General features: G+C 50.7%; 1 protein-coding gene across 2 annotated transcripts in view; it reads right to left on the bottom strand.

The window, feature by feature from the left end:
- Positions 1-3,027: 3,027 nt before the first annotated feature.
- The window catches only part of LOC119402466 (putative phospholipase B-like 2), a 333,446-nt gene continuing 309,288 nt past the window's right edge, over positions 3,028-27,185 (bottom strand). Inside the window, exon 10 of one of the 2 annotated variants that reach the window (XM_049418655.1) lies at positions 3,028-3,420. In XM_049418655.1, coding sequence (XP_049274612.1) covers positions 3,250-3,420 — 171 coding nt within the window. In that variant the 3' untranslated portion in view covers positions 3,028-3,249. The remainder of the gene's footprint in view (positions 3,421-27,185) is intronic. The other variant, XM_049418654.1, reaches the window with a different exon arrangement.

Here is a 27,185-nt window from a genome sequence, read left to right as displayed (position 1 = left end):
GTCTGCAAAGGATGTGCAAAAAGGTTACTGCGGACAACAAAGAGAAGCGCGTTTGCACAATCAAGCACCGGGAAAAATTTGTGAATTGCAGTGAAGGCGTGGTGTATTCTATTCCTCTCACATGTGAACACGTCTATATTGGCCAAATCGGAAGGTGTGTAAACCAAAGACTCAGAGAACACTCGTATAATGTCAGAAAAGCTGTGTCTGGCCACTTGGGCATTCACTGCCAAAGGTGTGGTTGCGTCCCAGAGTTTGAGAGAACTCGTATTCTATATAGGGCTCGAGGCAAGACAACTCGGGAAATAATCGAGGCGTTTGAAATTGACAAAGTGAAAGAAAAATGCGTGAGTGCTCCTTCTTTAGGTTTGTTCGATAAAGAAAAGAGGTATCTTGAATTGTCACTTTGAACAAGGTGGGTGCAGACAGTTGGGACCAGTGATGGACACGTGCGCGGTCGATGCTGTACTATTACATGTTGTTTTTATTCCTTTGTTTTATCGATCGGCTGTTGCTGTATAAAATGACACGTGTGATCAGAAATAAAACCATTCGTTGAAAGTTAGCGCTGTGTGTGTGTGTGTGTGTGTGTACTTCTTTGTCCTTGTGGGTGTGCGCTACGCCAGTCTCATCGATGTTCTTTGTCCATCTCCTGTCCCGAGGTAGTCAACATGTCCATATAGATGTTTTCTTGTGTAACTTTCCCGTCCGGTACTCACAGCAAGTTAGCACTAGCGAGGAATATGAATTGAACTAAAATGAACAGGGGCATTGAAGAATGCGTGCAGTTTCGGTTGGGTGTGAAAAGATGACCTATTAGTGGAATTATTTGTAAGCAAAGACCGAATATCTCTTACTCGATTTCTCTCGCCCCAGATTCGGTGCTGAAGCGACGTCGTCACGAATCTCATTGCTCTCAGCGTATTTGAAGGCGCGATGATAAGTCACCACGTGTGCGAATGACCGCTGCATAGCCGCGGCTTTCGTGATTGCCGCGATGGATGTGGTTGCAGACTTTGAACCTCGGAGCGGAGATCTCGCCATGGAAGCAGGATTGCATTTCAGTGAGTCTGAAATGATCCCCGTGCTCTCGTGGCAGCTCTTTCTGGCAGCAACCGACGGAAAGCGAAGCCTCGTTTTCGTCGACGGCAAGCGAGGCGTCCAGTTGCCGAATACTGTTTGTGTACACGCGTATTTCATTTTGTCTTTTAAAGACGAAAGTCTTTCTTGGGATACTTAAACGGAGAAATTTTGGTCTGTCTGTCTTTCTGTTTGTCGGCACGTCACTCGATTCAGCCACTCGGGCAAAGTTGAACCACTTGCCCAAGGGCCAGCCATCTTGAACGGCTGACTAGGTTCATACTTGTGTACATTGTCGATCAAAAAGCAAACATTACGCATATCTGAGGCGCAACATGTGTGTTCCTTTATTAGAAAATGCATACATACGTAATTCTGAAGACCCTAGTTTCTTAAGCTGCGCTGAAAATGCGACTGCGCTGAAACTTGCCTTCCTCCGTGCCCTCTGCACGAGCTCATTGTTGTGTTTCGGTTTCGGTTCTGTATTGCACTGTACGAATGCCATGGGGCCCCGCTCTGGCATTCCTGTTTTACCCAGGCGACCTGTAAATAAAAGAGTGTGTGGAGAGTACCCGTTGAGTGCGGACGTTTCTTCTGCTTCGGCGCTTCGCGCCAAACCGCGTGTTCGGGCTGGCTGGCGTCCCCGCCGGTCGCGTTGGTCACTGCCGGTCTTCGCCTGCTGCTGCGCCGGGACTACCAGCCCGCAACACAGCACTCATGTTTCCCGACGTATTGCCAGATGACGTCCATATCTCACGCAGCGCTTCTTCTATCGTCTTTAGACGACATTTGCAGCGAAGCACGCAGATACGCGGGCAATTTTTTTTATGTAGCGGCCGTGGGCGTTGTGCCGGCGTTCTCTGTGGTGTACTGCCTGTTTCTGCGGGACGGGCGTGAAAACATTACTTTCGTTTCCAGGGCTGGTGTCTGCTCGATGCGCTAACCGCGGGGACACGAACGCATGGTAAACAGGGGCGCATGAGCCCCGCATCTCGCTGCAATTCACGAATAAAAAATGAAAAAGACGCACACATTCCTTTTGTGTGTCTCATTATTTCTCTCAATTTTATTAATCTATTCAAGGAGCAAATTACACAAACTACACATGTCGTGTCAAATAATTATCGCAGTGTCACGTGCTACAGTTGGCGACGTCAGAGCACAGTCGTCTACGTAGAGGGGCGACGTCACAGCACTACCATCTACGTAGGGCCATTTTCTCATCTACGTCATTCCCTCATTCTCTGGGCGCGCGCCCGCGAGAGGAAGGGCAAGCAGCGTTCACCTTGAAATTTGACCCATTTCCGCGGTGCGTAGCGTTGCAAATTTTGGCAGACGTGATCGTGAACGCCCAGTGTATGCATTGCGCTCGTTAGCTCAAAATTGTCAAACCTGGTGAGGGGCCCTTTAAAAAATACCGCGGCCTCGGGCCTCCCGCGGTATTTCACTGCCCGAGTCCCCCTCAGGAGGCCCGAGCCTCCTCGGGCCTCCTGAGGGGGACTCGGGCAGTGAGGGTGAAAGAGAGAGATGTGAGGGTGAGGAGGTAAAGGTGGAGGGGAGAGCGTAACGTATAGCATAGAAAGAAAGAGAGAAAGGGAAGAAAAATAGGAAGAGAAAGAAAGACAGAAACATTCAGAATCAAAGAAAGCGAGAGAAATATATAGACGGAAAGAGATAAAAAAAGAGGAATCGAGCAATAGAGATAGAAAGAGCGAGAAAGAGAAAGAACCCAGCAACTCCACCACTCTGCAAGACGGCAGCAATGTCGTGGGCTCGACGCCTTTTATGCAGCAGGGTCGCGTGACCAATTCTTCGAACGAAGAAGACGCTCACAGTGATGATGATGTTATAAGGTGAAGAGGATGAGGGACGGAGGCTGTCTATATTGTTCTCACAATATATATATATATATATATATATATAGAAAGAAGTAGAAATAAACTGAGATGAAAAGACATACAAAAAATTGATAGAAGAGAGAAAAAGAGAGAACCGAAGAAGGCTGCCCTGCTGCGCACTTCCTCCAGGCTTGGCACCACTAGTGCGAAGCTCTCCTAATTTTCTTTTTATTTAGCACTATAAAAGTCACGAATCTGTCTCATCATTCGCCCTGGGTTCAGTCGACAGAACCATACAAATTTTGCTGTACAACGTATGTGGTACAAACAATCATTCTGCCCACTCTTTAAGTGCTGGTGGAAAGCTCCATTCGTCCGGCTGTCCAGCGTGCGGCACAGACGCGAATGGTGACGAGCTCCAAGAGAAGGACTGTTTCTCGTACCGGGTTGGGCCACACTGAGTCCAGAGGCTGTGATGAGCCATCATAGTCGAATTCACCACCTGCGATAAGACAGTCTCGTCATGACGAATTTCCCAGAACAAACATGATTACAGCTGCACAATCGCGTTTGGTGATGTATTCAAGAAAATCAGTGAAAATCAGTTAATCAGTTAAACGCTTGGTGTTCGTTTGGGGACTAGTAGGTGCTGTGGACTATTGTTGGTGTACGAAAGGCCACTTAAAGTCGACGCGTACTGGTGTGCTGTCAACGTTCCTTCTACTACGCAATCACATGAGGAAGCAGAGTGACAACTTACAGAGCTATTACATACAAGTGGTAAAGTAGCCTATCTTATAACGCAGTCTGTCACAGAATGCCAGGTAATAACGCCTTCGAGACATTTTAACCGGCTTCTCAGTGGCCCTTACGGCGTCCCAAGCACCCTGGTATAGCTGAGTCCTTGAGCACACATCACCCTTTTGGAGAGTTCCTCGTAACGCAATAATTAGGGCGAGAAAAGTTTGCATTTTCTTCTTCTATTGCTCTTGAATAACCAGTGCCCAAGTAAATGCAATATGCTCGCCTTAGCGCTAGCAAAGTTGAAGAACTATGCATATAGGGCGTAGATTTTAGGCATGTATAATTCTCTTTTTTTTTCCGTTTCATTCTAAGTCTATTCATGTTTATGATTAGTATTGAAACTGTGTAATCCCTCCCTTCTATGATATTTGCAATAAGGTTTCATTCATTCAATCACGTGAAAAAAGCATGCGCATTTACTTAAGTCTTTGTCATTCATTCATTCATTCATTCATTCATTCATTCATTCATTCATTCATTCATTCATTCATTGTGCCTTAGAGCCCGAGGGCTTCAGAGATGGAAGTGGTAAACGGAAGATAATGTAAAACAATTCAGTAGCAATACTATACAACAAGAAATTGACACAGCAACACAGTAGTGTAGTAAAACAACACGTAAGTAATACCTACGGTATATATTAAATGTCAGCTAATTTGTGTTGTATATATATATATATATATATATATATATATATATATATATATATATATATATATATATATATATATATATATATATATATAATTTTCTTGCGCATAAGCCCTGACGAAGACCGGTCCACCGGTCGACACCGTTGGCAAATAAAATTAAGATAACCGCTTAGTTGTGTCTCTTCTCTTCCCAAGTACGTTTGGCCCATTGGAAAAGCCGATTTGGCCCAATGGTACGTTTGGCCTATTGGATGGACATTGCCGCGCGTGTTATATTCATGAGTTGAAGCTTCACCCACAAAGACTGTGGGCAACGGGCTGCGCAGGCCGCGCCGCTATTTGTAAGAGGCTTCGCAATTGTTTTACAACGTTTCGTTAAGATTGCGCGCCGCACGCGAATGTTCCAGCTTTGACGAAGGATAACGCCGCCACCAGCGATATCGCTGGAAAGTTCGATAGCGCCTGTATAAAAGCCGACGCGCTTGATGGCTTGTCAGCTGATCGACGAACGCCGCTTTGTTCGCCGCAATCCATGTTCATTGTGCATCGCTTGTAAAGTGACTATTTCGTTTCTTGGCACAAATTCGCCAAATAAAAGACTCGTTCTTATCCTGCTGACTTCTGCCTTCGTCCACGTCATGACCACGTGACATCTGGTGGAGGTGCTGCTTCGCTCATGTTCCGGTCGCCCCCGTCAGGCCGTGAACCCAGTCCGGGCCGCAACAAAGACATCGACGCCTACCCCGAGCAGCGAGAAAGCCGCAGGAAACAAGGACTACCTCCAGAATACGAGCCTTTACCCGACAAGACCAGGAAGACCCCGACCATGACCACCACAACAGCGACAATGACAGCAACCATGGCCCCCCTGCACCCGTGCTGCTACAGCGCCCAAAGGAACCACCGACCTTTCACGGATCATCTGCTGATGACCCGGAAAGTTTGCTGGAGAAGTACGACCGCGTCACCGTTTTTAACGAATGGACAGATGAAGACAAGTTACGACACGTCTACGTCGCCTTGGAGGACTCTGCCCGAACCTGGTTCCAGAACGACGAGCGAAGCCTCACGACGTGGGACATTTTTTCGCACAAGATTCTTTGCCACATTCACGAGTGTCGTCCGCAAGGCCGATGCTGGAAACCCGTGTGCAGCTTTCAAACGAGAACGTGGTGTTGTAGGGGAAAGAGATGAGCCGACTGTTCCGTCACGCAGACACCAACATGTCCGACAAGAAGAAAGTTCGCCTTCTCCTGAGAGGAGTCAAGCAGGAGCTATTCTCTGGTCTGATGAGAAACCCAGCCAAGACCATCCAGGAATTCGTGGCAGAGGCGATCACCATCGAAAAAACGCTTGAAATGCGAAACCGCCAGTACAATCGGCTGTTGATTCGTGACTGTCCACTTGCTCATCCCCTCGGCTCCGACGATCTGCGCGAAATGATACGAGCGATCGTGCGGGAGGAACTGCGCAAGCTGTTACCCTCACCACAGCCTCACGTGACATCGACTGAAGGCATCGTCAGAGAGGAAATTCAGCACTCGATGGGAATCCCTGAACCAGCCTTACCGCAGCCTCAAGCCATGAGCTACGCAGCTGCAGCCCGCCGTGCCGCTTCTTCTGCCCGCGCTCGTCAAGACGCTGCACCACCGCAGTACCGTCGCCCGGCACCCCCGCCACAGTTCCGCCGCCAAACGCCGCCGCCACCACCACCAACGCCCTACCATCAGCCTGCTGGCCAGCACTACGCGCCGAGAAAAAAAATTTGCAGTGGCTTAGCTCCGCTATGCCACTGCACGTAGCGTTAGCAAAGGTTCAGCTGATTATTCTTAGCTTTCCAGATTGTCTAGGATTATTAGCCTTCTTCTGTTCATTCTTCGTACGCTGAACAGCTAATTGCTAGGCAACTACGGGATCCGATGAGATAAGCTTCTCGGCTCTTCTGCGCCGTCGAGCAGCATTTGCGCTCTCCTTCTCCATGGTGTTACCCACCTGCAAACGCCAGTCAGAGGTGCTATCAAGCGGCCCCAGCGCAGTGTCAGACGGCGACTGCACAGCGAAGGCGAATAGCTGCGCGCGCGCCGGCGCCACTGTGTCTATGGCTACGACGTCACTCCTCTCGAATGCGGCGCCGACCAGCAGCGGCGAGCCGCGCGCGCCGGCGCCAGCCTGTCTGCCGTGCCTACGACGCCACTCCTCCCGAACGCGCAGGCCAGCAGTGGCGAGCCACGCGCGGCGGTGTCGGACAGCGCGTGAGATGCCAGCTCCGGTGACCCAGCTGTGTGACATCACTGATCCACGCGCATGCGCAGCACGGCTCATGACCCTCCACGCGAAATCGGCTCCGGCTAGGCAAGTGTAGCTAACGCTACAAAACCGACGGTGCACGCGCCCCAGACAACCGCCCCCTCTGCTACCACTGCGGGGAAGCCGGCCACACGCACCGCCGCTGCCAGCACCGACAGATGGAGCTACGTGGTTTCGCCGTCGACGCGCCGTGTCCACAGCATGGTGAGAGATTACGCGACATCGCCGACTACCTCACAGGAGCTCAGTGGACGCTGCGGCAGCCTTCCCGATCACCGTCGCCCGGCCGCTACAGCTCGCCGCAACGCCAGCAGCACAACAGCTCCTCCCGGGGCCAGTCGCCTAGCGCCCACCCGGAAAACTAAGGGCAGCCACCGGAAGGAGGTGCGGTTGCTGAACGACGAAATGCTGAAGGTCCTCCGCCATCGACGACGACGCCGCGACGAAGTCCCGAGCCCCCGCCGCATGCTGAACGACGTCCTGAAGAGGAAACCTTGGGACCGGAAGAAGACCTGACGACGCAACGCGGAAGCAGCGGTGCAAACCGACGTAGTCGTCACCCGACGCCGCGACGTAACCGCAACGCAAGACGGCGGACTAGCGACCTCAACGTACTATTCGACGGACACAACGTTACCGCTCTCGTCGACACTGGGGCCGTCTATTCCGTCGTCAGTGGGTCATTCGCCGCGAAGTTGAAGAAAGTTAAGACTGCTTGGGAAGGACCTGAAATCCGCACCACTGGAGGTCATTTGATAACGCCGGCTGGAGTCTGCACAGCAAGAGTTACCATCAGTAACTCTTCAGTAACCGAACTTATCCCGCGAGCTTTCTTATCCTGCAGCACTGTTCCAGGGACATGATACTTGGGATGGACTTCCTAAGTGAACACGGTGCCGTAATAGATCTGAGATGAGTCCATAACGCTATCCTCAGAAGAAGCTCTGCCACCCCCCACGACGCTAAGAAACCACGCCTTAAGTGTGCTCGACGAGCGGGTCACCATACCACCTCTCTCCAGCGTCATTATTTCCGTCTGCACCGAAAGAGCCACCGACTCGGAAGGCGTCATTGAGGGTAACCAGCACCTGTTGGTCAATCAAGACGTTTCTGTCGCAAGATGAATAGCCAAGCTTCGTGGGGTAAAAAGAAAGGTGATGCTCACGAATTTCGGCTACGAATACAAGCACGTAAAAAAGGGTATGACAGTCGCCTTCATTGAAGAAATTTTGGAAGCCATCAATGCCTTCACCCTCATAGATGTAACCGAAGCTTCCGCGAAAACGCCAGGGCCGGAACCTGCTTTTGACGTCAACCCAAGTCTTCCCCCGGCGCAAGCAAGAACAGATCAAATCCCTGCTCCAACGATACAAGGACTGCTTCTCGTCGGCATCATGAATTCAACAAAGGCCGGTGGCGAAACACCGAATTACAACGGAGGAAAGTGCGAGGCCCCTCCGTCTAAGCCCCTACAGAGTTTCGACTCGAGAGCGTGACGCGATAAAGAAACAAGTCGACGAGATGCTACGCGGCAACATCATCCAGCCGTCCAAGAGTACGTGGGCGTCACCTGTGGTGTTAGTGAAGAAGGACGGGACACTGCGCTTCTGCGTTGATTATCGGCGCCTGAATAAAATCACGAAGAAGGACGTGTACTCCTTCCCACGGATAGACGACACCCTGGATCGACTTCACAACGCGACGTACTTTTCGTCGATGGACCTCAAGACCGGCTATTGACAGATCGAAGTAGACAAAACAGACCGACAAAAGACCGCTTTTATAACACCTGACGGCCTCTTTGAGTTCAAGGTCATGTCTTTCGGTCTTTGCTCGGCACCTGCGACATTCCAGCGCCTCATGGACACCGTGCTGGCCGGATTGAAGTGGCAGACGCGTCTTGTGTATTTGGACGACCTCGTCGTGTTTTCTTCGACCTTCGACGAGCATCTCCGGCGGCTTGAGGCAGTACTTCAAGCAATCAAGACCTCTGGACCAACCCTGAAGCCAGAAAAGTGCCGATTCGCGTACGACAAGCTCTTGTTTCTGGGTCATGTGATCAGCAAGTCGAGAGTGTGGCCAGACCCGCGGAAAACAGCTGCCAGCGCCGACTTCGCGCCACCCACCAACAAGAAGGCCGTGCGCCGATTTCTCGGCTTATGCGCCTATTACAGATGCTTCGTCAAAAACTTTCCACGGATCGCCGAACCAATCACACTTCTAAAGAAGACTAACGTGGAATTCAGGTGGGAAACGGCGCAAGCGCAAGCATTTCAAGAACTTAAACGACGCCTGCAGACGCCACCAATACTTGCGCATTTCGACGATTGCGCCGATGCGGAAATACACACCGACGCAAGTACCGTTAGACTCGGTGCCGTCCTTGAGCAAAAGACTGTCGGACTTGAAAGGGTTATCATTATCAGTTATGCTAGCCGGTCACTATGCAATGCAGAAGCCAACTATTCCACAATAGAAAAGGAATGCCTTGCCATCATCTGGGCTACGTCAAAGTTTCGCTCCTACCTCTATGGCAGGCCCTTCAAAGTTGTCAGTGACCATCAGGGTGTCGGAACGAAATTTTTTTCGTTTCGGTTTTAGTTTCGTTCCACCGCAAAACGTTCCGTTCCGTTTCTGTTCCGGAACGAAAAAAAAAGTTCCGTAACGGTTCGTAACGGTTTTTTATGGAAAATCTTCAAGCTAAAGTAATCATAAACAAAACATTTAATTTGTGATGTAGTTACTTGTCTTTCTCCTAAGAAAGCGGGATAAGGGTAAAACACGTTCTTCAGAGGAGCGGAAGTAACTGTGCGATGAATTCCTACCAACTAGCACAAACCAGTATACCATTCAAAGTCATAGTATTTATTTTTTCCAAATTCAATTACGATTTTTAGTGGGCTCAATGCTTTGTGTCAAGGGAGTGAGCACGATATCAGATGCAGCACGTCATTGAGTGTACTCTATGATGTGCGAGACCGCTGTTCTGATAAAAAGATCGCCAGGCCTGCGCGGAATGCGCAGCACTGTCACAGCGAAAGTTGGAAGAGCGGACTTTATAGAGGCCGTTGTAAAGTCTCTTGAGGCAACTGATACAAGTACACATGCACGGTACCCACTGCGCCATAAATCATCGTAATTTTTTGAAGTAGCGAAGTTCCCACTATGTCATTTTTCGTCATTCTTCGGAGAATCGTGGTAGCCGCTACACATCTGTAAGGCATTATGTGCGCTTTGTGCTGTGGCTGGTGACGATGAAGAATTATGGCTGAGCGCTTTGTAGTGGGTGGGAAGCATTAAACCACACACTCTTTGCGAAATTAGCATTGTGTGATGGCTGGTTGTCGTTTTACTCTTCTGCCACGCTGTATTACATATGTTAACACGATTCCTTGCCCGACATGACGCCTGTATAGCGTATTTTTGCGAAGGAGTTATAAGCACCAGCGTGGCACTGTGGTTGAAGACTCGATTGCCACGCAGGGGGCGCGGGTTAAAATCCCATCCGATCCTCTAAATTTGTTTCTCATTTAATTTTTTCTTATTTCACGCGATAGTGGTCACGGACACGGGCGGCGGCGGACAACTATGGGGCCAAAATCAGCTGTTGTGATCGCATAAGAGCCTTCGCTGTAAGAAACTTCAGCGCCGACAATGCCCTCTACACTTTGGCCTGCGTGACAGGCCCGCAAAAGTCGGCTTGCGTTAATATAAACATCTCTGGGTGCCACTGTTTTCGTTTTTCGCACAATTTCAACACATCTTTGCTTCGGAATTCCTGCATGAGGTACGCGCTTATACTGTACCCTGAGATCTGCTCATATTGCATGAGCTCAGTTGTTCTGGACTGCGAAGTTTTCTCGTGAACCTAAAAACGATTGAAAAAATTTCGGTTTCACTCCGGAACGAAATAATATATAAAGTTTCGGTTAAGTTTTCGTTCTGGTCAAAAATATCGTTTTTTTTCGTTTTTCGTTTTCGGTTTTCGTTCCGTTCCGACACCCTGGTGACCATCATGCCTTATGTTGGCTAGCTAACTTGAAGGACCCTTCCGGCCCTCTCGCACGATTGAGTCGGAGGCTTCAAGAATTCGACATTACCGTCGTGTACAAGTCCGGACGAAAACACTCTGACACTGACTGCCTGTCTCGTGCCCCCGTCGACGCGCCGCCGCAAGACGACGACGATGACTGCTTCCTCGGAACTATAAGTGCCGAAGACTTCTCCGAAAGGCAGCGAGCCGACACGGAACTGGGGGTCCTTATGGAGTACCTCGAGTGCAAGACCGCCGTTGTTCCGAAGGTGTTCATGCGATGACTGCCGTCGTTCTTCTTACGGAACGGCGTTATCCTGAAGAACTTCTCGCCACTTCGAACCGACTACCTTCTTGTCGTGCCCTCATCATTGCGACCAGAAGTCCTCCAGGCCCTACACGATGACCCGACGGCTGAACACCTCGGTGTTTCCCGCACGCTCGCTAGAATACAGGAAAAATACTACTGCAGTAAAACTTCTTTTGGGCCTAGTTGGTTCATAATCCTAGAGGTACATTTACAGCGCAAACGTAAAGACGCACCACAAAGAAAGAAACGACACACACAAGCGCTGACTATCAACTGACTTTATTAAGGCGATTGTCAATGCATTTATACCTCCAAGGCAGCCTTACCGCACATGCGCCACGCAATCAACATAAAAACAAAACTATAACAAGGTGGAAACAAAGAATCGGTGTATTACATACGCGATGAAATGAAATCAAACTCAGATGAGTGCAGGGACAGAGACGTGTCGCTTATGCAAAGATGAGCCCTTTTTCTGATATGATAGGCTTCTAATGCCAGCCGCGCATGCTCATTGTGGCTCCTGCCAAGGATCGACGTCCCTTCAAATCGTGCCTCACAATTGCAGCAAGCGTTAATGTGAGCCACAAGATGGGCTCCTTATCTGCATTCTTGTTAATCTTTTGCGCGTGTTCCCTGAGCCGCTCGTTGACGCATCTTCCAGTTTGACCGACATAGGTCTTACCACACGAGAGCGGGATGGCATAAACCACGCCGACGGTACACGGGACGTAGGTCACACCGTGTCGTATTTGGCATCCTTCTCTGCTCAAACCGCAGGAGCGGGAGCATAGCTTGGACAGCTTGTTCGGGGCAGACAACGCCATAGAGACACCATGCCTGCCTGCCACTTTCTTGAGCTGATGGGTGATCCGGTGCATATACGGGACCACCACAGGCCTCACTTTGTCCCGAACGGCTTCCGCCCTCTTGGTGGTTTTCCTTTTCTGGATTAGCGTTTCAGCCACTGCAGTCAAAAGCGACTTGGGGAACCCTGCAGCCAAAAGTCGGCTGATCTGATTAGTGAAGCTATCTTGCATCTTGTGAGTGCACGATTTTCTAAGAGCCGATTCCATAGCAGACATCGCAATTCCTCTTTTTACAATTTTAGAATGAGCAGACTTAAAAGGTAAAAGGTCCTTATTAGCCCGTGGTTGATAAGACCAACACACATGGTGTTCACAAAATTCAAGCCTTAGTTCTAAAAACTGTAAAACACCATTCCGCGGGAGCTCAAATGTAAAAACAAGACCTCGTCCGTGTCGGTTAAAATCATCTAAAATCTTAGTCACTGAGTCCTGGTAGGAGGAGTCTAGAGATAATAAAACCAAAAAATCGTCGACGTACCTAAAAACCTTTAAAATCTTCTTCGTGCTAAAACCATTGCTTAAGGAGCATCCCACGTTTGCCAAAAAAATATCTACAAGTATAGGAGCAAGACAGGAACCGATACATATGCCATTACGCTGCAAATATGGCTGGTCATTAAAAACGATAAAAGTGACCTTAAGATAAAACTCTAAAAGGCTCAAAAAATTGCTCACAGAAACACCGACAAAATTCTGGAAAGGCACAACCCCATAGCCCTCGATACATGCTTGCACTGAAGACATAAGTTCATGCTGGGGTACGGAATAAAACAAATCTTCTATGTCGACTGAGAAACCATATCCCACATTAGTTTCCGCGCGCAAGAACTGCACTACATCATCTGAATTTTTTGTACGAAAGGGATCACTGTACACTAGCGACTTCAACTTTTTCTGTAAAAACGTGCTAACATTGTGTTGCCAGCACCCTGATTCGCTCACGATGGTTCTAAAAGGCACTTCTGTCTTGTGGGTCTTGGCCGTGAAAAACACTGTCAACGACTTGCCTCTGCTATTTTCTATGCTTTTCGCAAGCGTCGTTAATTCCAATTTTTTACAAAACTCTACTAACTTTGATTTGACTCGAACCTCCCGCTTCCCAACAGGAACAAAGTTTTTTGACACCGCCTGCAGCGCTTTCTCGTTAAAAATGCCTTTTTCCACTACAACAAAACCCCCCTCTTTATCAGCCTGCATGAGGCAGAGGTCGTTAGCTCTCAGAAAAAAAAAACTTTGTTCCTGTTGGGAAGCGGGAGGTTCGAGTCAAATCAAAGTTAGTAGAGTTTTGTAAAAAATTGGAATTAACGACGCTTGCGAAAAGCATAGAAAATAGCAGAGGCAAGTCGTTGACAGTGTTTTTCACGGCCAAGACCCACAAGACAGAAGTGCCTTTTAGAACCATCGTGAGCGAATCAGGGTGCTGGCAACACAATGTTAGCACGTTTTTACAGAAAAAGTTGAAGTCGCTAGTGTACAGTGATCCCTTTCGTACAAAAAATTCAGATGATGTAGTGCAGTTCTTGCGCGCGGAAACTAATGTGGGATATGGTTTCTCAGTCGACATAGAAGATTTGTTTTATTCCGTACCCCAGCATGATCTTATGTCTTCAGTGCAAGCATGTATCGAGGGCTATGGGGTTGTGCCTTTCCAGAATTTTGTCGGTGTTTCTGTGAGCAATTTTTGAGCCTTTTAGAGTTTTATCTTAAGGTCACTTTTATCGTTTTTAATGACCAGCCATATTGCAGCGTAATGGCATATGTATCGGTTCCTGTCTTGCTCCTATACTTGTAGATATTTTTTGGCAAACGTGGGATGCTCCTTAAGCAATGGTTTTAGCACGAAGAAGATTTTAAAGGTTTTTAGGTACGTCGACGATTTTTGGTTTTATTATCTCTAGACTCCTCCTACCAGGACTCAGTGACTAAGATTTTAGATGATTTTAACCGACACGGACGAGGTCTTGTTTTTACATTTGAGCTCCCGCGGAATGGTGTTTTACAGTTTTTAGAACTAAGGCTTGAATTTTGTGAACACCATGTGTGTTGGTCTTATCAACCACGGGCTAATAAGGACCTTTTACCTTTTAAGTCTGCTCATTCTAAAATTGTAAAAAGAGGAATTGCGATGTCTGCTATGGAATCGGCTCTTAGAAAATCGTGCACTCACAAGATGCAAGATAGCTTCACTAATCAGATCAGCCGACTTTTGGCTGCAGGGTTCCCCAAGTCGCTTTTGACTGCAGTGGCTGAAACGCTAATCCAGAAAAGGAAAACCACCAAGAGGGCGGAAGCCGTTCGGGACAAAGTGAGGCCTGTGGTGGTCCCGTATATGCACCGGATCACCCATCAGCTCAAGAAAGTGGCAGGCAGGCATGGTGTCTCTATGGCGTTGTCTGCCCCGAACAAGCTGTCCAAGCTATGCTCCCGCTCCTGCGGTTTGAGCAGAGAAGGATGCCAAATACGACACGGTGTGACCTACGTCCCGTGTACCGTCGGCGTGGTTTATGCCATCCCGCTCTCGTGTGGTAAGACCTATGTCGGTCAAACTGGAAGATGCGTCAACGAGCGGCTCAGGGAACACGCGCAAAAGATTAACAAGAATGCAGATAAGGAGCCCATCTTGTGGCTCACATTAACGCTTGCTGCAATTGTGAGGCACGATTTGAAGGGACGTCGATCCTTGGCAGGAGCCACAATGAGCATGCGCGGCTGGCATTAGAAGCCTATCATATCAGAAAAAGGGCTCATCTTTGCATAAGCGACACGTCTCTGTCCCTGCACTCATCTGAGTTTGATTTCATTTCATCGCGTATGTAATACACCGATTCTTTGTTTCCACCTTGTTATAGTTTTGTTTTTATGTTGATTGCGTGGCGCATGTGCGGTAAGGCTGCCTTGGAGGTATAAATGCATTGACAATCGCCTTAATAAAGTCAGTTGATAGTCAGCGCTTGTGTGTGTCGTTTCTTTCTTTGTGGTGCGTCTTTACGTTTGCGCTGTAAATGTACCTCTAGGAAAAATACTACTGGCCACGCCTTGCTGTCGCCCACTACATTAAGACTTGCCGAGATTGCCAGCGACGGAAGATACCGCCGACTAGGCCAGCGAGACTTCTGGAGCCAATCGCACCACCTCACCGGCCGTTCCCGACGTTGACTTCTGGCAACAAGTGGATCGTCGTAGCAACTGACTACCTCACCCGCTACACCGAGACAAAGGCCTTGCCCAAAGGCAGTGCCGCCGAGGTAGCCAAGCCCTTCGTGGAGAACATCGTCTTGCGTCATGGCCCGCAGAGGTCCTCATCACAGACAGAGGTATCGCCATGACTGCGGACCTAACTATTTGACAATATATATATATATATATATATATATTATATATATATTGTAGAGAAGCATTAGAACGCTGTAATGGGTCGTCCTCTTCGCCTTTTCTCGGAGAGCACGCCCTTCGTGCTCGTGCTCGTGAGTGTCTGCGAGTCTGCGCTCCGTCGTGACTGTCGTCGCTGTGTATCGTCGCCGTCAATCCCGCCGTCAATAAACGCCTTTACAAAGTGGTGGAGAAGTGCTGTACCGTCACAACAACTTCGGTCTCCATTCGATACCCCTGGAGTTTCAATCCCGTACCGTGCCATCTACCATGCCGCAAGACGCCGCTCAGCAAACGCCGCCTTCTGCTCCGACCGCTTGTCCCGGTGTTCCCCGTATCCGCGAACCTCCTGTCTTCACCAGCGCTGATGGCACCGACGTGGAGGACTGGCTCGCGATTTACGAACGGGTGAGTGTCCCCAATAAATGGGACGAAGCGGGCAAGCTGAGCAACTTGGTCTTCTTTGTTGAAACAGCGCTCACTAGACGACGACGAAGAAAAGAAGGCACAGGACAGGTGCTGACTCGCAACAAAAGTTTATGAGGAAAAACACGCATATATATAGGTGATGTGCAACAACAAAACAATAACAAAAAAGAACAAAAAAGACACGAAAAGCGAAAAAGACCCAAACAAGTCTCAAGCAAGTAAAAGCAAAATTGCAGGTATCAAAGTCTGCAGGTGCTGCAAAGGTACGAAAATTCTGCGTCACTCAGCGAAATCGATGACATGCTAACGCACTTATCTCCTTTTCTTCTAATGTGGAAGGCCTCGATCACTTCCCTTGCTACCTGCTCTTTATGATGCGATAAAATCATTGTGTCACTGAAGAAGGGTGCGCAGCCGCATTCGTGGCAATGAGCGGCGAGAGAAAATGGCTTTGTTTCTGTCAATGATCGTTCGTGTTCACGAAGACGAACGTTAACGCATCTTCCGCTTTGGCCAATGTAAGCTTTTCTGCATGATAATGGTATTTGGTATACTATGGCCTCCTTGCAATCTGTATAGTGGTAGGTGTGGTTAATTGCACAGTTGCTAGGAACACTTTCCCTGTCCTCTGCTTATCATTGCTTTGCTGTACCTTTGCACAAATGGACACCAGCTTATGAGGAGATGAGAAAACTACGTCAACGCCATATCTTTTGGCCACGTTTTTTAAACCGTGTGTCACTCGGTGAGTGTACGGTATCACCGTGTACTTTTTTGCTCTGGCGGTCCGCTCATCATTCCCAGGCTGCGTTCCATTTGTTTTTAGGTGTTTGCGCATCTTCTCGCACGCTTGCGCAATTACGTGTTCCGGAAAACCCACTTGCCTAAGTCTAACTACCTGTTCATCAAAGCTTAATTGCAATCTATCCTGGCAGGACTTCTGCAATGCAGTACGGACACAAGAAAAGGCAAAACGCCGTCGAATTGATCATCATTCCTGCCTGCTCTCACCATTCCCTGATTTAACGCCGGCAGACAGTCCATCGGCTGCGCGCAAGGTACTTGCCAAAGACGACACCAAGGTGCCTGCGAACTCGTCAACGGCGGTGTCAGTCTACCGCGCCAATCTCTCCGACACCGTTGCCATCCTCTCGTCATCTGACCGTGTTTGCACGAGGAAAGGCTTGCTGTTGCCTTTCGCGACCGTGAAGTCACTCAGGGCAGCACCTCTATTTTCGTTATCAATCCATCCCCGTACAGTTTCACGTTGGTGCGAGGAGAGGGTCTCGGCAGCGTGGAACCCCTCGAAGACGCACAAGTTATGGACGAACCAGATGAAATGCACCGCCACAGTTCCAGTACGCTCAGTGCTGTTTCCACGTCTAGTTCCTCACCTGCTGATGTATTTCGTTCCGCCATTGCTGACAACCTTACGCCGGTCCAGCGTTCCTAGCTTCTGGGCCTGTTGGAAGAATTTCGCTCTTCTTTCGATGTCGCTCAAACTCCTCTCGGCCGTACGTCCGCCGTTACGCATCGCATCGACACCGGCGTCCAGCCACCACTGCGGCAACGACCATATCGCGTATCTCCAACAAAGAGTCGTGTAATTAACGAGCAAGTTGAAGACATGCTTCGCCGCGATGTTATTCGACCCTCAAACAGCCCATGGGCGTCTCCTGTCGTTCTCGTTGCGAGGAAGGACGGTTCTGTGCGGTTCTGTGTGGACAACCGCCTATTGAATGAGATCACGTGTAAGGACGTTTATCCCCTACCTCAAATAGACGACGCCATTGACAGTCTGCAAGGAGCAGAATTCTTTTTGTCGCTCGATTTGCGCTCCGGGTCCGTCCTTCCTCGCAACGAGAACGACAGGAAGTCCCCATGGCTTATGACGCTCGACCGAAGACTGCCTTCGTCACACCCAACGGCTTGTACGAATTCGACGTCATGCCGTTTTGGCTGTGTAATGCGCCCACGACATTTGAGCGCATGATGGATACCGTTCTGCGCAAAACTGTCAATCACCTGTGGCGCATACCCGTACACCGCGGCCCATGGTAAACGGGTATGTGCCACACAAGTGGCACACGTGCCTGTGCTACCTCGACGACGTCGTCGTTTTCGCCCCAGACTTCTCCACGCATCTTCAACGCCTGCGGCATGTTTTGACGCGTTTGAGCGACGCCGGGTTACAACTGAATCTAAAGAAGTGCCGATTTGCAGCACGGCAGCTGACGATACTAGACTACGTCGTGTCCAGGGACAGAATTCTCCCCGATCCAGCCAAGCTTAGGGCCGTGACAGAGTTCCCCAAACCTACACCCGTCAAAGAACTGCGCAGTTTCGTAGGACTATGCTCCTACTTTCAGCGCTTCATCCGAAGCTTCACGACTATCATATTGCCGTTAACGAAGCTCCTTGGCAGCAACGGGCCCCTCAATTTGTGGTCGTCGGAGTGCGACGAGGCTTTCGCAAAGCTCCGTCGTTTGTTGACGTTTCCTCCCATACTACGCCACTAAGACCCTACCGCCCCTACAGAGGTACCCACGGACGCCAGCGATGTTGGACTCGGCGCTGTCCTTGCGCAACGCGAACCTGGGTTCCCGGAATATGTCGTGGCATATGCAAGTCATACGCTTACTAAAGCCGAGACCAACTACAGCGTCACGGAGAAAGAATGCCTGGCAATCATCTGAGCCCTTAGGAAGTTCCGACCTTATTTGTATGGTCGCCCATTTGATGTCGCCACCGACCATCATGCGCTGTGCTGGTTGTCGTCATTGAAGGATCCCTCAGGCCGTCTCGCCCGGTGGACACTTCGCCTGCAAGACTACGACATCCGCGTGCTCTACCGCAATGCACGTCAGCGTGCTGACGCCGACGCCCTGTCGCGCTCTCCTTTGCCTGACGACAATGCCCACAGCTCGGTGTCTCACATTGCCGTTTCTTCCATCGACATTCACACCATCGCTAACGAACAGCGCAAAGATCAATGGATTGCCTCACTGATAGACTTGCTGACTGATCCATCAGCCACACCATCCACTCGCGCGTTGCGTCGTGAAGCCCACCATTTCGCCGTTCGCAATGACCTCCTTCACGGACGCAATTACAACGCCGACGCCCGCCAATGGCTACTACTAATACCCCGCAGTCTGCGTTCTGACATGTGAATCGTTCCACGCTGATCCGTAGTGTGCGATTCTGGGGTATCGAAAACATACCACCGCATTCGCCAACGGTACTTTTGGCGAGGGATGTACCGCTACGTGCAGAAGTTCGTTTGCTCCTGCATCGATTGTCAGCGCCGCAAAACTTCAACGCACCTGTCGCCGGCAGGTCTGACACCTCTACCATGCCCTGACCGACCGTTTGGGCGCGTTGGCATCGATTTGTATGGGCCACTTCCTCTGACGTCGTCTGGTAACCGCTGGGCCATCGTCGCTGTAGATCACCTTACGCGATACGCCGAAACTGCCGCCCTCCCAGCGGCTACAGCGCGCGATGTAGCCTCCTTCCTGCTCCACCGGTTCATGCTGCGCCACCGTTCACCCCAGGAGCTGCTCAGGGATCGAGGCCGTGTCTTCTTGTCGGAAGTCGTCGAAGCCATCCTCAAAGAGTGCAACGTTGTTCACCGCAAAACTACTGCTTACCACCCGCAGACGAATGGGCTCACCGAACGCTTTAACCGCACGCTTGGCGAAATGCTCTGGATGTATGTCGCCGCCGATCACACAAATTGGGATGCTATTCTGCCATTCCTCACCTACGCGTACAATACCGCCCCTCAAAGCATCACTGGTTTCTCACCCTTTTTCTTATTGTACGGCAAGCACCCGTCGCACACAATTGACACAATCCTCCCATACAAGCCGGATCGATCTGAGTGTGCGCCTCTTTCTGCCACAGCCAGACTTGCTGAGGAGTGTCGCAAGCTTGCCAAGACCTTTACTACGCAGGACCAAGAGCGGCAGAAGAGGATTCGCGGTGACACCAACACTTCTGCCCCCACGTTCCTCCCTGGAGCGCTCGTATGGCTATCGGTCCCTACCACTGTAACTGGCCTCTCTTCCAAACTACTGCCTAAATACAAAGGCCCCTACCGTGTCGTCGAACGCACATCCCCGGTCAACTATCTGATTGAACCCATTGAACCATCTTCGGACATGCGCCGTCGAGGGCGCGACATTTTCAACGTGGAGCGCCTAAAGCCCTACCATGACCCGCTCATAGTGACCAGCTGTTAGGTCGCCAGGCGGCTCCCTTTTCGTACCCGGGGTGATTGTAAAGAAGCATTTGAACGCTGTAATGGGTCGTCCTCTCGAGCGCCTTCTAGTGGGTCGTCCTCTTCGTCTCTTCTCGGAGAGCACGCCCATCGTGCTCATGCTCGTGAGTGTCTGCGAGTCTGCGCTGTGTCGTGACTGTCGTCGCTGTGTATCGTCGCCGTCAATACCGCCGTCAATGAACGCCTTTACAATATATATATATATATATATATTGTGGGCATTTATCTGGCACTTCTTTATCATCACTACTTTATCATCATCACACGGTGTTCTTTATCATCCTTGCTTGTGGGGACATATCTTGAGATTAATTGTTTTGTGCCTTGGATGTGATCGGTTCGCCGAGTCACGAAGGCCCATTAAAAGACGTGTCAACTGCTACGTCACAAGTGGTGGAGTGTGCTCATCGGTTCCCCGTCCTCTACTCGCCCACTTTACCTCCTACAGCTTCGTTCAGGTCGCCGTTTGTGCCAGTTGTCCACCAGCATGCCGCAGGATGAACCCTCAGGCACTTCGTCATCTACATCGTCCGCTACGGCTGCCGCAGCTTCTCCACCTTGGATCGTCAGCGGGCCCCATCGCTAGCCCCATTTATTCGCTGGACTTCGCAATGAAGATGTGGAGGATTGGCTCGACCAATATAACATAGTGAGTGCTGCGAACCATTGGGACGACCCGCACAAGCTCCGCCACGTCTCCTTCTACCTCACAGGCGTGGCGAAGACTTGGTTTTTCAACCACCAGATCGACTTTCCCGACTGGAGTACTTTGAAGGAGCATCTTCGACAAGTGTTTCGTACTCCAACCGTTCGATCCGCCGTTGCGAAGAGAACACTGGAAACTCGCAAACAAGAACTCGGCGAGTCTTATACCTCGCATATAGAGGATGTCCTTTCTCTTTGTCGTCGCGTCAACGCTTCTGTGGTAGAATCGGACAAAGTGCGTCATCTCCTGAAAGGCATCGGGACTGTTGCCTTCAATGCTTTGGCAATAAAGGACCCGACTACCGTCGCTGATATTGTAGCTACGTGCCAGCGCCTGGACGAGCTCGAATCCGCACGGTTGCAGCCGGACACCCCTCATAACAACCCGACTGCCGATCCCTCGTTGCGCGCGATGATCCGCGCCATCATACGAGAAGAACTGCAGTCGCTCGGCTTTTCAACAGGTGCGGTCCCTTCTCCCGCCTCCAGTACCAATTTGCGTGACGTTGTTAAGGAGGAGTTGGCGGCTATGACTGGTGCTGCGTATACAGACCCTCTCGTCCCTAGGCCACAACCAACATACGCGCAAGTCACCACAGTTACCCCAGCCGTCGTTCCATCGATTCCACCGAAGCCGACGCCAGCCCACCTGGCTTCAGTATCTCCCAGCATACATAACCAGCCCTACTATCCACCGTGGCGACCGACGCGACCTACCTGCTACTACTGCGGATATCGAGGACACATCGCACGTTTCTGTCGCAAGCGTCAGCAAGACGAACGCCGCGGGTTTGACACTTACGAACGGGACGACTTTTCCACTGGGTCCACTTTCCAGCGCTGTCCTTATGCTACGTATCCTGGCCGCTCTCCCTCTCCACCTGCAACGTCCGAGACGGCTCCGAGCTACCGTCCTGCCAGGCGCCGCTCGCCGTCACCCCTTCGTCGCTCTACGTCACCACTTCGACCAGCTTCTCACTTCGCCGACCGTCGCCCGGAAAACTAAATTATGCAGCTTTTGGAGAAAAAGCTGCATCTAGCGAAATGAGAGAAATTCCTCCAGCGCGTCCCCATAACATGGTCTCTGTTTTAGTAGAAGGCATAGAAGTGGAAGCATTGATAGACACTGGTGCAAGTTTGTATGTTATTCACCGTGATTTGTGTTCGCGTCTCCGCAAAGTTACTACTCCGTACGATGGACCGACGTTGCTAGCTGCTCAAGGAGACGCCATTCGACCTTCCGCCATGTGCACTGTTCGTGTCTATATTGATGGAGTTCTGCATTATGTACAATTCGCAGTGCTTAGCTTGTGTGCCCAGCAGCTCATATTAGGGTGGGAGTTTCTGTCAACGGCGTCCGCTACCATCTGCTGCCGGCAACGTGTTCTCCACATGACTGATACCACCTATTCGCTTCACGCAGATGACACACCACTTCGTTTTCTTGCTGCAGAAGACACCGAGCTACCGCCACGCAGTCAACGAATTGTCGCCATCACGTCTGATGCCATTGACCATGGTGACGTGTTCGTACAACCATCTGCACGCTGTCTCACCAGAGGCATTGCGTTTACATCAGGGCTGGTCCGTTTAGACGATGACTCCGCATTTGTTTGCGCAACAAACCCGACATCCGAAGGAATTCTGATTCGTAAGGGCATAACGTTGGCTTGCGTCGCTATATCAGAGCCTCTCTCTGTTGTCCCTCTTCAAGCGGTGACCCCTGAAAATCACTCTGTTGGACGTTCCGTTTCAATCTCCACTCTCGAAGCTGCCATCAGCTCCGACCTGACCCCTTCGCAGTCACAACAGTTGATCGCCTTGCTGACCAAGCATCAAGCTTCGTTTGACTCGCATTCCCCTGTATTAGGACAGACATGCGTCACCACGCATCGGATCGAGACTGATGGTAGATCCATCATTCGTCGTCGACCATACCGCGTATCTCTCGCCGAACGGAAGGTCATCGGAGAAAACGTTGACGACATGTTGCGACGGAAGATAATACGCCCCTCAGCTAGTCCTTGGTCATCTCCTGTCGGTTCGAAAAAAAGATGGTTCTGTGCGGTTCTGCGTAGATTACCGGGCGCTAAACAAGATCACGCGCAAGGATGTATACCCTATGCCACGCATAGACGACGCCTTGGATTCGCTACAGGGGGCCGGGTGCGTCTCGAGTCTCGATCTACGTTCGGGATACTGGCAGATACCGATGCATGAGAAAGATAAAGAAAAAACGGCGTTTTCGACACCAGATGGTCTTTACGAGTTTAATGTAATACCCTTCGGCCTGTGCAATGCTCCCGCAACATTCGAACGCATGATTGACACCGTTCTGCGTGTTCTGAAGTGGAAAACTTGCCTGTGCTATTTGGACGATATTGTTGTTTTCTCGTCAACCTTCTCTCAACACCTACAACGTTTGGAGGAAGTGCTGACGTGTCTTGCTAATGCTGGCCTTCAGCTGAACACGAAAAAGTGCCATTTTGCCAGCAAGGCAATTAAGGTCTTAGGCCACATTGTGAGTAAGGACGGCATTCGTCCTGATCCCGATAAGGTTTAGGCGGTTCTTCACTTCCCTCGTCCCGAAAGGTGCAAAGATTTACGCAGTTTCCTTGGCCTCGCTTCCTACTTCCGCCGATTCATACGAGACTTCGCCTTAATAGCGGCACCTTTGCACAAATTACTCGGTTCTGGTGTTCCCTTTGACTGGTCTTCCGAATGTGAAATGGCGTTTAGCCATCTGAGAAACGCCCTCACGTCCGAACCAGTACTGCGCCATTTTGATGAAACAGCACCCACACTCCTGCATACTGACGCTAGTGGTCACGCCATCGGTGGTATTCTCCTGCAGCGAGATCAGTCATCACGTGAGAGGGTCGTCGCGTATGCAAGCCGCGTACTGACCAACGTTGAGAAGAATTACACCATCACTGAGCAAGACTGCCTAGCTGTCGTTTGGTCAGTGCACAAGTTTCGACCTTATCTACATGGCCGTCATTTTACCATCGTTACAGACCACCATGCTCTATGTTGGCTTTCAACACTCAAGAACTTATCAGGACGCCTTGGTCGCTGGATTATACGTCTGCAAGAATACCATTTCACTATTATCTACAAGTGTGGTAAAAAACACCAGGACGCAGATGCGCTTTCTCGCTGCCCACTTCCTACGGCACCGTGCACTGGTTCCGCTACTCATTTCAGCGATGAACGCTCGGAGGCCCCTTCCACGTATGTCTCTTCCTTGGCCGCTCTTGACCAGATTTTTCCTGACGACCACGGCTCGATGATATCTCATCAACTCGCCGACTCTCACTGTCGACGCATCATAGACCGCCTTCAGGAAAATTCGCGGCCGCCTAATGCCCGCCTTCGTCGACAGCTGACGCAGTTCAAGCTCGATAACCACGTCCTTTACCGTCATATCTATCACCCAGAAGGGCAACGCTGGGTGCCCGTTCTGCCTCGCTCTCTTCGCGCTGATATTCTTAAGTCCTGTCACGACGACATGACTGCTGGTCACCTTGGTTTCCAGAAAACGTATGACCGCATTAAAGGTCGCTTCTATTGGCCTGGTCTACCCACCAGTGTAGCCAAGTACGTCGCTTCCTGCAATCTTTGTCAGCGCCGCAAGCTCCCGACATCACCTCAAAGCGGCGAGCTGCAACCACTTCCGTGTCCGTCGGCACCATTCGAAGTCGTTGGAATCGATCTGTATGGTTCTCTTCCCACGACTCCCACTGGTCATCGATGGGTAGTGACAGCTGTCGACCACTTGACACGTTACGCCGAAACAGCCTGCGTGACTTCAGCGTCGGCTTCTGAAGCGGCTGCATTTGTGCTTCAAGCCTTAATACTCCGTCACGGTGCTCCTCGTGTCATTCTGAGCGACCGTGGGAAAGCTTTCCTTTCAAAAATTGTTGAGGAATTGCTCAGAGCCTCCGGCACCACCCACAAGACAACCTCCAGCTATCACCCCCAAACCAACGGGCTAACTGACCGATTTCATCGCACACTATCCGACATAATAGCCATGTACATTGAGCCCTACCACACAAACTGGGACGCAATTTTGCCATTCGTTACTTTTTCCTATTGGCCTCGAGATCTTGGAGTGGCGCCCTCTCGCGTGTGACGTCGGAGGTGGGACTCCGCTTTCAACCGTGCTGCAGCAGCCGCTGCTCCTGTATGCGGACCGTCTGCTTCAGGCGGGAACTTTGTTTGTCGAACGAACAGCCTCGCGACGGTCAACTAACACCTGCAACGAATGCTTTCGAGTGTAATCTTGAACTTGTTTTAGTTGCGGCCCAATCGACGGGGCCAAGAAATCCCCCGGATGGCCGACGAGTGCGCCGATGCCAGCAACCGCTTTGCTGGTAAGAAAGTGAAACTATGTGTGAGTGTTCTCGCTCGTTATCTTGTTTCCGCCGTACGATACTAATTAGTTTGGTGTTTCTTTCGATATTTCAGTAAGCGTGCTGTTCCCCAGCATCTACAACTATGTAGATAAAGCTTGTGAAAGGTCACGGTGCCTCATCGAGGGCGAGGCGGTGTACGATGCAGGCCACGTTGTTGAATGCCCGGTCGAGGCCGTCAACGGAGATCGCATCACCGTCGCAGCTCTCGTCCTGCAAACAAGTGCGCAAGTGCCGCCTTGTTGCACACCCCCCTGCCGATGCCCATGATCGCAGTTTGTCCCGTAATGTTGGTTCAGGGAGAACGATATTACGTCGTAGTTCATATTAATACCGCACAGGGCCGTCGCATGGGTATTAGAATATAACGAATAGTTAATTGCTGATTATACGCACAGGGTCACAGAGATTAGCATGGCAAAGGCAAGCTGGGTCCAGTTTCACGCCACGCAGCCTAACGAAAAGCTTAAAGAGCTCCGCTTTTAAATGTGACTGCACTGCCTCAGGTCAAAACTTTTAGAGAATGTGCACTAAACAGTGGCAACAGGTTTCGCTTATGACTTTATGATAAGCAGTCCGCTAGGCGCGCGCTTGCCTTCATCAGTAAAATACGTATGTACACCATCCAAATGCAGCCGTAGTCTCAAATATCCTGCGCCGCTCAGCTGAGCTCACGAGGCGCGCTTACGTACGAGGCAATTCGGAGGCCGCGTCGTCGGCTCCTTGTCTGGGGGCCTTCGCGGCAGGTTGTGGGACGGCACCACACCTGGTTAAGTCGCCTATGTTTATAGCCTGCGTGCAATAAACGGCTTAAGTATTGGCGAGGTGCTTAGACATGGTCACAAGCTTACCTAAGAGTGGCGCGTACGGTGGGTAGCAGAAGTCACTGTCCGCGAAGTGCTTGCTGCACACTGTCGATGAAGGCATGGGGCGCATTCCCGTTCTGAGCTTGACAATCCACCCCTTCTTCAGCTTCTGGTCCTTAGGGTAGTTGTGAAAGCTAACGCCTTTTTCACGAGCGGACGAAGTACACTGAGGCACAGAGCAGTACTTTACCATTGCGCAGCGCTCGCCGCGGAGACAAGCGGCCGCAGCTCTAAGAAACAAAGAGCTGTAGTTCTAAATGAACGTTAAAAGCAGTCCCACGGTTGTTCGAACAGCGTCAATAGCCACCATACGCAAGATAACCAATTGAACTGCTTTTTTGTTGAGATACCACAACGGTGGTTTCAACACGGCGCTGGGCCTACGTAGCAGACGAAAGCGCGCGAATCCCCGCTCTGACGTCATACAGGCGCTGTTCGCAGCGCCGCCATCGGTCGCCCACCAGGCCAATAATACCGCCGTACAACGCACAACTGGCTACGCGCCATTCTACCTTGTCTATGGCCGATCGCTCATCTTCCCTCCTTGACGTCTACGTTCTTGTCCGCCCCTGTCACTCCATCTGCATCCTCCACTGAACAATATGTGTCCCGCATGCTCCACTGTCGCCAGCTCGCCCGAGTGAACACTGAAGCAAGACAACAGCACCGCAAGAATCTCCATGACGCATCTCACAGCGCTGTGTTCTTCCGCCTCGTCGACGAGGTGCTACTCTGGACACCAGTTCGCACTCCTGGCTTGTGCGACAAATTTCAATTTCGGTTTCTTGGCCCATACACAGTCTTGGAGCAGACCTCTCCGGTCAATTATCGCGTCGAACCTGTTATTAGATGCGAAGTATCTTATGGCGGAGCTCAATCCGGTGGTGGTGGTGGTGTGCGGCGTGACCACCCTTACTGCGCATGCGCATACCCTCTCCACATACCTCCTCTCCTGTCCCCCCACCATTCCCCCTGTCCTCTTCCCCTCTCCCCTCTCCACTCACCCTCTCCCTCCCCTTCCCCACTTCCACTCTCCCCTTCCCCCTCCCCACTTTCCCTCTCCCCTCCCCTTTCCCATACTCCTCTCCACTACCCTCTCCCCTCCCCCTTTCCACTCTTCCTCTGACACGCGGGCTAGACATGCCGAAATCCTCTCCTGCGCAACGCCGCGATGAGCACCAGCGCATGCGCGTCCCGTCCCCCTCTCTCTCCTCTCCTA

The sequence above is a fragment of the Rhipicephalus sanguineus genome, chromosome 8 (genome assembly GCF_013339695.2).
Source record: "Rhipicephalus sanguineus isolate Rsan-2018 chromosome 8, BIME_Rsan_1.4, whole genome shotgun sequence".
Classification (NCBI taxonomy): Eukaryota; Metazoa; Arthropoda; class Arachnida; order Ixodida; family Ixodidae; genus Rhipicephalus; species Rhipicephalus sanguineus.
Note: the sequence above shows the minus strand (reverse complement) of the source record. Positions and strands in the feature narration are given on the sequence as shown.